General features: G+C 43.6%; 2 protein-coding genes across 3 annotated transcripts in view; one reads left to right on the top strand and one right to left on the bottom strand.

Annotated features, from left to right (window-relative positions):
* atp8a1 (ATPase phospholipid transporting 8A1) overlaps positions 1-7,342 on the top strand; it is a 122,502-nt gene extending 115,160 nt beyond the window's left edge. For both annotated transcript variants that reach the window (XM_073486878.1, XM_073486877.1), the window contains 2 exons: positions 1,785-1,876; positions 4,788-7,342. In XM_073486878.1, coding sequence (XP_073342979.1) covers positions 1,785-1,876; positions 4,788-4,885 — 190 coding nt within the window. In that variant the 3' untranslated portion in view covers positions 4,886-7,342. The remainder of the gene's footprint in view (positions 1-1,784; positions 1,877-4,787) is intronic.
* A 2,213-nt stretch (positions 7,343-9,555) lies between these two features.
* On the bottom strand, positions 9,556-12,831 carry shisa3 (shisa family member 3). Its single transcript, XM_073487489.1, has 2 exons — positions 12,282-12,831; positions 9,556-10,650 (listed from the first exon to the last, which is right to left on the bottom strand). The coding sequence occupies exons 1-2, from the start codon at positions 12,550-12,552 to the stop codon at positions 10,064-10,066; spliced, it is 858 nt and encodes a 285-aa protein (XP_073343590.1). The 5' UTR covers positions 12,553-12,831; the 3' UTR covers positions 9,556-10,063.
* Between the last annotated feature and the right edge of the window lie 916 nt (positions 12,832-13,747).

The raw sequence follows: 13,747 nt of genomic DNA, 5'->3' as shown, positions 1-13,747 counted from the left end.
CACCACTTGTGTCTTTGTTCTGTGAATTCAGATTTACATTTTTACATTTATTGACCTGTTTTGTCTCTAAGTGGACCAAAAACAAACTGTGTTCAGGAAAAAAGTAGTTGAAATGAACCTTTAAGGTGAAATAAAGAGACTAATGTAGTTACAATACAACAGTTTTGTCCTAGAAGTCAAGTCCGAGAAACTACAGCGATAATCTTCTCTTCCACGGACACTCAGGCTGCCTTCATTAACATGTGGGAACTGTTTCTGACTTGTAACTATGACGAGGAAACGTTTCTGAAAGCTTTGATATATCCAACCAGGCACTTAATAAAATGGACAAAACAAACATGGATCCCTAATGTAAAGGTAATTAAACCCAAACTGAATGGATACGTGCTGTAGGTCCACGTAGCTTCACCCGAACTCCCTTTAAACACCTCGTTGTTTATTGTCTCGTCTGTAGTTTAGTTTTATTGCGACGCCTCATCATTTGTTTTTGCCAGTAGAGTAGAAATAAATGTTTGTCTATAAAGTTTTTTCCCCAATAGTCCTTCAGAAACTCTAATAAATCCTGCCATAAACAGTGGTTCTGATCAGTCGACACCAAAGATATCCAGAGAGAGAGCGACAGGGTTATGAATGGCACCACAAAATGGGAAAATTGTACAGAGTTGATACCTGGGCCATTATTCTTTTGGATCAAATTGGGGGATGAATCATCTATAACGTCCCAAATCCGGCAAAATTTCGCAGATACTCGCGTTTCTCCTGCCAACACTCATCCCCATGCGGACGGAAGAAAATCTTCAAATTGCTGCTAAATTGCAGGAGTTTGACTGTAATGTCAGTAATCATGTCATAAGAGTCGATGTCCACCCTTGTGTTTCTCTCTCTCCCAAATCGTGAACGTCTCATTTTAGAGCAGCAGCCCTCCGATATTAAAGCCGTATATTATAAAAAGGTCTTAGCTGCTGAAGCTGTGCTCTGCTCTGCTCTCTGGGGCCTGAGGCCTGCAGCACTCATCAACATGGAGCAGATCAGTGTGAGATCTCCTGCTGGCTGAAAGTGATCCCCCTGCCTGGCCACTGTCCCGGACCCAGCAGGCTGCACACACACACACACACACACACACACACACAGACACACACACAGACACACACACACACACACACACACACACACACACACACACACACACACACACACACTCTCTTTCTCTCTCACACACACACACACAATCTCTTTCTCTCTCTCTCACACACACACACACACACAGACACACACACACACACACACACAATCTCTTTCTCTCTCTGTCACACACACACACACACACACACACACACACACACCCGTGCTGAAACAAACATGTAGAGAATGCAGAGACACAAACACACGGGTGAATGGAGGATTTTGTGTATTTGTACATTGGAAGACTCACGTACGCACATAAAGACATCCATAGAGCACTCACCTCCATACACACGTTTGTTGGCTTTACTTGAATGCCTTCTGGCCAACCTGCTGTTTCAAATATTTCCCTCACACACACACACACACACACACACACACACACACACACACACACAGACACACACTTTGTTCTTCCCCCTGCGTCTCAGGAGTTTTGTCTCCCTGCATGGTGTTTGTACCAGCAGGTAGCAGCAGTTGGCAGGTCCGTCCACTCTGGAGTTGGATGGACAGGGTTGATGTATGGGTCATTAAATGTGCCTGTGGTGCTCAGCATGCCGCTAACACACTGCCTGTTTCTGTTCCTGTGTGTGTGTATGTAGTTTGACGGAGAGGGCCCAGCTCCTGAAGAACGTCTTCAAGAAGAGCACAGTCAGTCTGTACCGCTCTGACTCCATGCAGCAGAACCTGCTCCGTAAGTTACACAATATTTTCTTCCTCTTTGGTTTCTTTCTCGCTTCCTTTCTGACTAAACGTGCCTCAAGAGGGAGTCGTCATTACCCCCAAAGACTTCAGTTTAGCCACGTTAGATTTAACTGCTTCAAAGTCTGTTCCCTGAACACATCGGGTGTCATTATTCCTCCTCTGACACGTCCGGTATCTCTGCAGCCTCCAGAGTATCTCACCGTTTGTTAGCGAGGGGCTGCAGTAACAGACGTCTCTTCATAAACACTCTGCGTTGACCGAATGCAGGAAACACACATCAGTTTCCCGTGTCTTAACCTACACTGCATGTATTATATCTACCCCACAAACTGCTTATACGAACTATGAAATGAATGATATTCACGGTGAATACATGCAGCTCAGATATCGACTCTCACCGCTTTTTTAAAAAAAAACAGCTGTCAGTGAAGTATGTGTCTGAATCTTAATCTTGTTTATTACATTTCTCCTGATTTAAATCACAATTGTGTTGATTTTCCAATGTATTGATACTTTTCTATTTGCTAAGAATGACACAATATCAAACACAAATGTATGTGAGGCCCCATCAGACAGGATTAATGTTACAGTTGGAGGTTAGTAATGAAAAACTTTCCCTCCTCCTTCATAATAAAAGTCATTTTAGCTGCTGGCAAAATACAGCAGCTGCTTCACCATGTTAGGATTATTTTACCACTAATCAATCAGCTGTGATTTAATTATAAATAGAGTCTGACCGATATATCAGTTAGCTGATATTGGCCTATCACAGACCGGCGTACACGTTGTCCTATATTTGCCAGTATGAGACATTATTTTTTAAAGGAGGCATTTTATGCTCATTTTCAGGTTCATCGTTTTATTTTGGGTTTACAAGCTTTAGTGTTCAAAAAACATCATGTTTATGTGACTTTCTGCCTCGTTGCATCAGCAGACTGGTGTTAACGCGTGATCAGCTTCACACAACCCTTCTCTGCTTCAGCAGTTGTCAGAAGCAACTCATAGCAACAGTATGTTCAGAGATACACTCCTAGTGGTATAATTCTTGACTGGACTTGTATTTTATTTGGTAATGGGAGCTGTAATTATTACCGGGTGTGGGGTGAAAGATCGCAGACATGTACGCTCCACACCAGATTATAATAACTGACCGGCAGAGGTGATATTGAAATCCCACCTCCCCCAGAGGAAATCAGTCGTGTTGGAATGGGGCTAAGACTTATTTTCTACTGGTGTGTAGTGTGTAGTGGTATCGAGAGAAGTGTAGCGTTCATATCACGGGCAACACTCAGGTGTCACATTGGAAGTGGAGTCAAAACCTTTCCAATGATTCTCTACGCATGAGTTTGTGTTTCTGTTTTCTGTTGATTTTCTCTCTTCTGTTGTGTCTTTTGTCTGATCAGTTTGTTTTTTTGTTTGTCTCATAGGTGGGGATGAGATCGTTGTTGTGTGATACCTTTTTTTAATTTTCATTATTCAAACCTCACCCTAGTTTAAAGCTCCAGACCCCTCCTCCTCCTGTAGCCTCCCGATAGATAGACGCCTCTCTCCTTTCCTTTGCTCGTCGTGGACTTCCTGTCCTTCCCCTGTGTGCTCGTGTGTCCTGAGTTGAGCTCTGTAGAGTGAGATACCAGTGAAATGATTAAATGTTGTGCGCTGTTATTCCCCCACAATGCACTCGTCTCAGCGGGGTCCTTTGAACTTCCCCGCTGGCCTCCAGGTACTGACCGAGTCATTTGACACCTGAAGGTGAGTCAGGGGTCAAAGGTCAGAAAGGCAACGCTGTAGGAGAGTTTAGGTGGTAGATCACAGAGCTGCTTTTAGACTACAGAGGAAACTTTTGGGGGAGCTTTTTTTAAAACTCATTTTAATGTCTTGTTGTCATCATGTTATTTATTTTAGAGGAATAGTTTGACATTTTGGGAAACATGCTGATTCACTCTATAGCTGAGAGGAAGAGGATCGGCACCCCTCTCATGTCTGTGCGTTAAATATGAAACTGCAACCAAACCAGTCATGTGTTAGCATTAGTGATACACTACATCAGAAAATAAAAACTTCTGTGTGCAGCTAAAAACATCAGAAAGAAAGAAAGAAAGAAAGAAAGAAAGAAAGAAAGAAAGGGTTAAAACTACATTTTGTCGTGCAGTGTGTTGGTAAATTACCTTCTTTATTTTTTAATAATTCTCTATCAGAGAAAATATTTGTAAATACATGAGAAGGACAAATCTCCAGCTCACCACCACTCAGCTTAGCATAAAGACTGGAAACATAAAGCCTCTTCTGACTCTCACTCCCGACCAGGAAATACTTGCATATAATCCCCTGTAACACATGTATTGTTACACACTAGATTGAATTGGGATTTGTTAATCGGGGAGCTTTAGACTTGCTGGTAGACAGATTTTGTAAACATCAGATAGAGGCGAGCTCGCTGCTCTCCCCGTGGATCTAACATTTAAAATCTAGACACAGCAGTGAAGATGACGCCCCGATCGTTCCTGTGAAAGCTGTTCTGTGATGCATGAAGCCAATAAAGCTCGACTTCCAAAGTATGAAATTACCTGGATCTTGCGTGTTGGCGGGCCCATCGAGCGTGCACTAACTTGAAAAGGAATAAAATAATTTAATCTTGCGGGTCTGGGGGCTTAGATTTCCCTTGTTTTATAGACTTTATGCTAAGCTAAGCTGATATGCCGATATTCTCTTCTAACTCTTGACTAGACAGCAAATTAACACGTGTCTCAAAATGTTGAACTATTGCTTCAAGTGTTTATGTCTTGTTAACTTTTAATTCAGTTGTTTCAGTGTGTTTTTTTTATACGTTATAAGAAGTTTTTGTTACATGTGTCACTGATCTCTACAGGGACGTAGTTTTAACCGCTTCGATCCTCTTTCAGATGGCTACGCCTTCTCTCAAGACGAGAACGGAGTCGTGTCTCAGTCTGAGGTCATCAGAGCGTACGACACCACCAAACAGAGGACCAACGAGTGGTGAGCCGCCGGGCCGATCGGAGCCACAGCAGCCGTTTCTGATGGCGACATTTGAAGCTTAACGGGGAGAAGACGAGGCGCGAGCGTGTGCCTCCAGCACTGACGGGATTTTTTTGGGACGTGAATATGAAACGGACAGAGGAGAGAGAGTTGTGTTTGAAAAAGGGAAGAAGAAAAAAAAAAAAACAAGGAACAAAACAAAACCGTGTTCACTATCAGCTGTAGTTGTGTGTCCGGCAGACATGATGAGCACTGTGCTTTCTTAGCAGTCTGTGGTCTGAAGTTCTTCACTGTTCTCGCTCAGTTTGTTGGAGCGAACGTCTCCTCTCTATCGAAAATCTATTCATTAAATCGAAATCAAACAACACTGTTATTATAGAAGTTAAAAACACTGGAGGAGGATTAGTTTTAGAGGGTTTTAACTCGTCAAAGATTGCGAGAGAGCAGTCGTATATACAATCTTCCAAGTACTCGTGAATTCGGAAACCTTTAAGCCAAATGTAATCACACTCCTGAGTGTATTCCAGCACTAAACGGACCACTTCAGAGCAGACATGTAATATTTAAATTTTCTTTTTGCACTTAACAAAGCATCTATTGTGTAAAGCCTTACATTTGCTCATGCCTTCATCCTTTTGTTTTTCTTTTCAAATGCATTTATTTCTTTTTAGTTTAATTTATAATGTATGTAGATATCGTGCCTGGTTTTATTTATTTTTTTCCTTTTTTTTTATTTCTGTTTTTAAGAAGTTGCCTCCTGCAACCCACCTTAGTCCTGTCTCCACCGTTTTTACAGCAGAAGCATTGCTCATGACAGATAATAGCATTCCACACATCACTCCTGTCTCAATCACGACGGTGCCTACGTAGACCTTTTTTCCCTCATAGAAGAAAAAGACAGCCAAGAATAGTTTAGCCAGCTAGCTTAGACCAGTGCTCCACACACACTCCTACTGAAGACAAAATCACTGTCTCCCCACCACAGTATTGCACTCGTACAATGTGAAAACTACAGAGTGCCTTGTGGCACATGTATGAAGTCGGATTTGTTCCTGCGGAGGCGGACGGGAGGCTCTCTGACGGTCTCGTCGAAGGTCACAGTGGTGATAGTGTTTCCCTTAAAATGGAGATTTTATCCTTCTAACATAAGTGCCATTAGCTTAAGGGAGAGAGAAATATTAGCCAGGAAGAAACTCCACGACAATATCAAAACTACTTTGTCTCTATAGTTATTTTGTGGATTTGTATTTTTATATTGGAGATGTATGAATTTTGCATTGACTGGCTTTGTAATGAACTGTCTGTAACTTTTAGTTTTTCTTCCTCTGATAAACTGGCAGGTTAGAATAGATCGAATGAGGAAACGGAGCTTTCTTAAATGTCTTGTTATTATTAATATTAATATCGTTACAGCTTGATTTATTTATAATTGACTACTTAATGTCCGTGTGATTGCTTTCTTCTCCCTATGGGAGATCAGATTTCTGACGGTGTGTGTGAGCGTGTGTGTCGGTTTATTGCCTGCATGTGCATGTGCTGTATGTGTGTGTGTGTGTGTGTATGTGTGTGTCACCTCTACTGTGGATAACGTCTATGTATGCATTGCATGTCTGTGTCCTCTACGTGAGACCGGGAGTGTCTCGGTCCTCCTGGTGTGTTTCTTTTATCGTGTGTGTATGAGTGTGTGTGTGCGTGTGTGTGTGTGTGTGTGTGTGTGTGTGGTGGCGCTTGCTCCAGTTGTCCGTCTGCACGACTCCAGGTATAGCTATGGTGTACTGCTGTGTGCTGATGCATGGCCCGTCCGGGAACGTGTGCGTGTCAGCGTGTGGTGTGACTGTGTGCGTCAAACTCGCGGCCTCGACTGTGAGAGGTCCTGACGCTCGGCTCGCTTCGACAGGAGATGTTGCACAAAGCACTCGATGTACCTGTCCAGTAGTGGATATCTGGTATTATCTGGTATCAGTATATGATTTCTCTTGTAGTAACACGTTTGTTTCTTCATGCAGTGTAGCTCTGCTTTACAGGAAAGCTCTTGTGTTTCTCAGCTTATTATCATTAATTTTCCCTGCTGGTCTTTAGTGTTAAACTCGGTCGTCATCTCGTCGAAAAAGCTCCAAACTGCTGAATGTGGATGTCGTCGTTGTGGAAGGCTTGGACTGTTGCTTTCTTTTTCCAGAAAACATTAAAAACACACGTTGTTGTCCGTGGAAGTCGTGGGCTGCATGAATGGATTAACACAAAGTGTTCTCTGAGATGTTTAACTGTACTACTTTGATTCTCCCTCGAGTGTTGATCACTTCACAAAAGAGAAAAAAACGCACCTTTAACTTTTTTCTTTACGATATTTGTTTCTTTTCTGTCATTTTGTTCAATGATTGTTCTGCATGTTGGGACTGCAAACTTAATAAGTGTTGTCTTTTACTGCCATGAAGGACTACTGAAATAAACTTTACAATCATGGAGGAAACAACGTGAGCGTCACCGCTTCTTCTTTCAGGTTTGTGATCACTGCCTGTGGGGACGAACAGGACAGTGAGAATCTAAACAGGAAAAGGCAGGGACAAACAAATGAGACCAGAAGAGTCCTTATGTGTAGTGATCGACCTCCGTGTGTGGACTGTCTGGGATCACAAACAGATAAATGAGTGTCCAGATTGAGTTTAATTTCTTGTTTAACAGGTTACGCCTACTTAAACAAGTTAGGGAAATGTTTTTTATTCTTATTTTGCATTTCAAATCTTTTTTTATATATATAATTTTACCAGATACAGTTAAAATTGATGAATTGCTCAAAGATCTACTGACAACTATTTCAGGAGTGTCCAAAATGTTTCCCTTAGCGAGCTGAAACCAAAACTTTATTGTGGGCTGAAGTTCCCTTAATTGACACTTTCTGCAAAAAGTGTAACTCGGCCGTCGAGCTGAGATTAACAACAATGATTAATATTTAGGGATCCTTCTTATTTAAAGAGCATTTCTACCTCACCAAAAATAAAATATCATAAACAAATTTCTAATTATTTTCACTACAAACATCCGGCATTTTCATATTCTCTATCAGGCAAAGGTTCCCAAATTTCGGTGGTTCTGATGTGAAGATTTTCTGCTTTTATGAGAAAATAATCAATGATACAAGTAATCGTTAGTTTCAGATCTGCTAAAATCAATTAAAAAACACTTGTTGAGCAGCTTTAACGCAGCCGGGGGGGAGCTGATGTTTCTGTTTTCAGTGCAGCCAAATAAACTTGCTGGTTTTACAAAGAAGTCAATAATTATTTCAAGCAAAGAGCGACTGATGTGTCTGTTTCTGTTTGATCCTTCTTGTTCCATCACTGCAGTATTCAAAAGTGATCTGCACACAATAAACAGGCTGTTTTGATCTGCAGCTGCACCGTGTGTGGGAATGTAGAAGTTATTACTCTCGCGTGCTTCATCGCTCCATTTAACACATTTATTTAACACGCTCTGTCTGCGGCCTGTGGTCACTATTTATTTATAACCCGTATCAAAGCTGTGACATCTTGTCCTCTTTCAGGGAGGTTTCGTTGGGACAGAAACCAAACGTGACCAAACTTTACCTGCTGGATTAAATACCAAACAACCCCGATACTAAAAAAAAGTTGTGACAGGAACGAGAACAGGCCGAGAAAAGTTGTGCAACACCTCCACAGGTGACAGTGACATGACCGGGTATGAAAGGAGCATCCTCGAAAGGCTCAGCCGTTCACAAGCAGGGATGGGGCGAGGTTCAACACTTTGTGAAGCACATGATTGCATAGAGGAGATCACTACGTGGTCAACAAGAGTTTGTTTGCAAAAGTTGTCTTTAGAATAATCCCTTTAATGTGCTCCTGATCTCACCTCCACACTGACTTACTGCTACTTACTACAATGAGAGCTGTAAGAAGTATAAAGTAACAGTAAAGTAGAAGCCTTCAGCGTGAGGCAGTAATAATAAAGACTCCTGCCTTCATAGATAACTTGGACGAGAAGCTGGAAACTTTTTTCAACTCCTGGCAGAGACATTAAAGTTTTTTAACCATCCCAAAGATTTAGGAAATACCGTGAAAAATGTGTTCACAACTTGTGTTTCCCTTTTATAAGCAGAAGGAGGAATGTGAGAACCGACAGCCGCGAGTACAAACAAGAAGTTAACGCTGGAGTCTGTCAAATTACGTGGAAATTGTATTTTAATGAGTGAAAACAGACGCTGAACATCTTCAGACTGAACGGTTTCATGAGACGTTGATTGCCAAAGTCTCCCTCGCAGTCAGATAAGTGGGGAACAGAACAGCCCTTTGTTGAGATTCTGCCGTACCTGTTGCTGCAACCTAAACCTCTATTTCTGGGGCGAGTTGTTTTTAACACTGTGACCATGCCATGCTCATTGAACACTGACAATGACTGATCTCAGCGCTGCATTCCTGCTGTGAAGTCTGGCGCAAGAATGAGCGACAGGTAGGGAGCTGCCGTGCAGGCCCGACCGCTCCGGTTTCCTTTTTGTTCGAGCGATGATGAGGCTTCTTTCAGATCCGCACGCTTTGTGTTGTTTTTGTTCTTAAGAGACTTTTTCTTTGCATTCACCAGCGAACAGAAGATACTGAGAGACAACTTCTTTATTTGATGTAAATGAGGGAATCAATATGACAACCCTGCTCTGGCTATAGTGCCTGTACAACATCTTATAAAAGTCCACGTTCCTCCAGAATAAAATGTCCTTTATGTGTCAGGTCCTTCTCTTTTCTCAGAGGTCCTTGCGATTGTCAAAAAACAAGATATTTCCCTGGTTTCCAACGTCTATTTCTATTCATGTAACACGTCTCAGAGTGACAGTGTCGGGCCGTCTACAGTATTTCTGGGTGTGTGATAAATTGGCAAGAAAACAGCATGTATAAAAAATAAAATGTAGCCCGGTGAGGTCCGTTTACAATGTAAGACAAAGTGCACAATGTTCAGATGTTCCTGCCTCTGTTGATGTGTCCTGTGATGCAGAGGGGGAAACGCCTCAGGCCACGTCGCTCCACCGCAGCAGCTTTGTTGTACTTTATCCCTCGTCCTCCTGTCGCGCTCTCTGTGTCCACTGAGCCGGCCCGGGCCCTCCACCCAAACACCACCAGCTGTGTTGCAGTGTATTTGTCCTCACGGGCTCTGAAAACCTTGTAATCCTTCTCTTTTAGCCCTGTCAGCTCTGTCCGAAGTCGGCGAATCCCTTCGCCGCTGTGAAGGCGTCGGGCTGCAGGGGGAAGAAGTACTGCTGCGGCAGGAGGAACCCGGCGCTCTGAGAGGCCATGGAGGGCTGGTGGAGCTGTAGCTGGGTGTGGGTGTGGGTGTGGGTGGAGGGGTGTTGCATGCCTCCTGACATAGGTGGGGAGGTATAGGGGGGAGGGGGAGGGGGAGGAAGAGTCTGAGGGGTCTGCGTGGGGGTGGAGGCCGACGAGGAGATGGTGGCGGACACCAGGCAGCCGTGCTGCTGCTGCTGCCCCTGACCTCCGAGGGAGAACCTCCGCATGGAGCTGCCGCCTCCGGCCGAGCTGGAGCTGGTGGTGGCCGTGCTGGACTGTCGCGACGGGGCACGGAGGCTCGGGGGGGCGGTGGTGAGGATCATGGGGATGGTCTCGCCCTGGCAGCTGCGCAGGGAGAAGCGAATGGGCTGCTGGGTCGGCTGCTTGGGCCGCAGGCAGGTGCAGCAGTAGACGGCCACCAGAGAGCCGACGATGACGAAGGCGACGAAGATGCTTCCCACCATCAGGAAGGGAACGTAGACGGGCTCTGAGGGGAGACGAGGCACAGGCAGGACGGGAATGAAACGGACAGGTTACATAAAAGAGACTCGTTTTCATTTCTTTGACCCTCGAGACACAAAAATAAAACTGAACAGCTGAAAACTGAAATACATTAAGACTTTAACACTTTTATTGAGCCTTTACGAGCACTAAACATGAGTTAAACACAGTGTAATGTGTTGTAAGCAGATGTAATCGACAGTATGTGTCAACAACAACAACAACAACAACTGTGTTTCACTTTTTTTCCAGCTTCTGAAATGTGAATATTTTCTGGTTTCTTTGCTCCTCACTGACAGCTCAGTGAACATGTCGGGCTTTGAAACACTGATTGACATTTTATAAACCAAATTAATCAGTTAATTGAGAAAATAAATGCTGTTAGTCAGTTGCAGCCCTACTTACGAGTAAAGTTATTGATAAACACATAATAAACACGTCACTACATGTTCATGTAGCGCTGCTGAATCCTGAATGTGGTTAAAGGTTAAACCTGGCTGGTACGGCTGTTAACGACGACACTAAGCGACATTTAATCGGGTCGTTTCTTTTAAATCCTTCGTGGTATAAACTTCTGAACGGACACATTCCTGCTGGGAAAACACAAACAGCTCAGGTTTCACTCCATGGAGCCCACTCGCACTTCGGGGAGGAAATCAGCCGGTGTTTATTTATTTTAAGAGGAAAAAAATTAGGAAATTGCGAAGCACACAGTCACATTCAGCGAGAGCGCCGCGGCCTCGCTTATCAGCTCGGGGGAAATTGAAAGAAAACTGATGAGAGCCGGAGAGTTAAAGGGACAAACAGGGTTAAATGTTTGGATGTTGTGGAGACTTCGGTTGAGCTGAATGAGTTTTTATATTTGGGTGAACAAGACGCCTGCTTGTGTGAAACATTCCTGCATTGTGATTCAGTCATTTTACTACTAATTTCTGCTTAAAGACGAATAAAGAGTCACTTTTAAGAGCATTAAAAACTTTCCTCTAGTTTTTCTTTCTCGCTGACAAGTCTGGAGTGAGCGGAGGTCAACTGAAGCCACAGCAGCTGGAAACTGGACACTTTGGTTGATTAACGCCGGAAATACTTTTTAAATTAACAATTATTCACCTAAATTAACTGAATATAAAAAGGAAAAACACTTTCAGATCTTATTCTTCTAATAAAAGTGTCGTTTTCAACACTTCGGCGTCAGATTCAGGTTTTTCCTGCAACTTTTTAAACATTATAACACACGTTAGCATTTTGTCCTGCTGAAAAGTATAAAAGTCCTTTCAGGAGACAATTATTAGTGTTTAGTTCGAGTAGATGCATCAAATGTGGGGTTTCATTTCTCATAATTTGCTGGTTGGGAACTGTCCTTGAGCAAGGCACTGAAACCTGCTCTTTTCTTTGACCTCTGACCTGCACAATCACACTAAACAGGCTACAAATTAGACGATGACAATTAATGACACTGGAGTTAAACACAGATCATTTAAGAGTTAAATCCACTGTGTTTCTGCTGTTTATGCAGCTTTATTCAGCTCTGAACTAGTATCAGTATATTTATATATATATTGTTTGTTAATGTGGACACCTGAGGGAGGCACACACACGCTTAAAAACAACTCAACTTACGCGCTGCAAACTCCGTGTTGTCCACCTCCCGGTCGTTGGTGCAGCTGCCCTGGTCCAGCCGTGCGTCCGCAGCCGCGCAGCAGTAGCGCAGCGAGCAGGAGCCGCAGCACACGGTGGCGTCCATGGTGTCCAAGTCCTCCGGACACTGGAAGCCCTCATGATAGTTCCCATTAGAGTCCAGCCAGCCGTGGCAGTACTCCCCCTGTGCGTCCGATATCCGCAGATTCCAGGTCAGATATCCGAGCAGCAGGCAGTTCAGCAGGCGCACCATCCCGGCGTGGAGCCGCTGCGGGGGCTCGCGGTTCCCTGCGTCCTTGCGGGGCTTCAGGAGTGAGTCGGTCCCGGTTAGAGGCTCTTCATTGAGGGTAACTGACTGACTGAGCGAATGGAGCCAAAGTTCCCCATCATCCGCGCCGTCTCGAGCCAAAAGTTGCCAAATTGGACCAAAATCCTGAATTAAATCTTCTTTCAACTTCTCATCCAGACACGTGAGAGTCAGACGCTCGGCTCTGGTTCCGCTCCCTCCCGGTCCAGCTGCTCCGGAGCTCGCGTGTCGGTGTCGGGGCAGAAGTTGTGCGCCCCGCGAGCCGACGACTCGCTGCTTTTGTGACTCGGGTTCAGATACGCGCACGTAACCCCCCCCCTTCATTACATCCGAACGTGCGCGTTCACGAGGTGTGGCGGTCTCAGCAGTGGTGGTCAAACAACATGCACGCTTTATCTTAATCAGGTTATTGTGCACGAGGGGAGACCCACCTTTACTTTAGTAGCCTGTGTGGGGTGTTTTTTTTACCTGGCCAGGTAACGTTAGCCTAGCCTGCAACTTAGCCTTCTTAGCCTTTAATGTCAAGCAAATGAAACCAAAGTAAACAAAATTATTATCTTGTAATATTTAAATTGTTTGTGGTCAATGACGGCACTGTTCAGTAAAAGTTACTCATTTTAATGCATAGTTAGAGGATAAACTGTAGCGGAAATAGCCTAACTAGTTGATTTGGGGGCTAATATTAGCTAAATTAGCAGCGTTTATACACCAGATATTACTGTGAAAGTGTTTTTGCAGTCAGTTTGCTGACTCTTTTCTACTTGTACTGAGGTTAAACTACATTTTAACATCAAAACTTAGCATTTGCCACTTTTTATTTTAGTCTTTCTGTTAGCCTGCCAGCTAACTCTGGCTCATTTATGTCACAGTTATTGTCTTTCCCGTTGAAAAGGGCTTATAGTCGCTAAATAGGCTGAACAAAATATATTGTGACGTTTATCTCACTTTTTGTGGTCAATGTTCAGCAAAAGTTACTCACTTTAATGTATGTAAATAGATTTAAACTAGAACTAACTGAAGGAGAGGAAGTAATCAGGCTAAACTCTGCAAAAATGACAATTTAAAGGTTTTTGTGTGCCTGTTAGTCACATTAACATACAGCCTTTATACAGGTGAGTCCAGCCTTTCATGTTCAGCTCAT

This window comes from Pagrus major, chromosome 18 (genome assembly GCF_040436345.1).
Source record: "Pagrus major chromosome 18, Pma_NU_1.0".
In the NCBI taxonomy this organism is placed as follows: Eukaryota; Metazoa; Chordata; class Actinopteri; order Spariformes; family Sparidae; genus Pagrus; species Pagrus major.
Note: the sequence above shows the minus strand (reverse complement) of the source record. Positions and strands in the feature narration are given on the sequence as shown.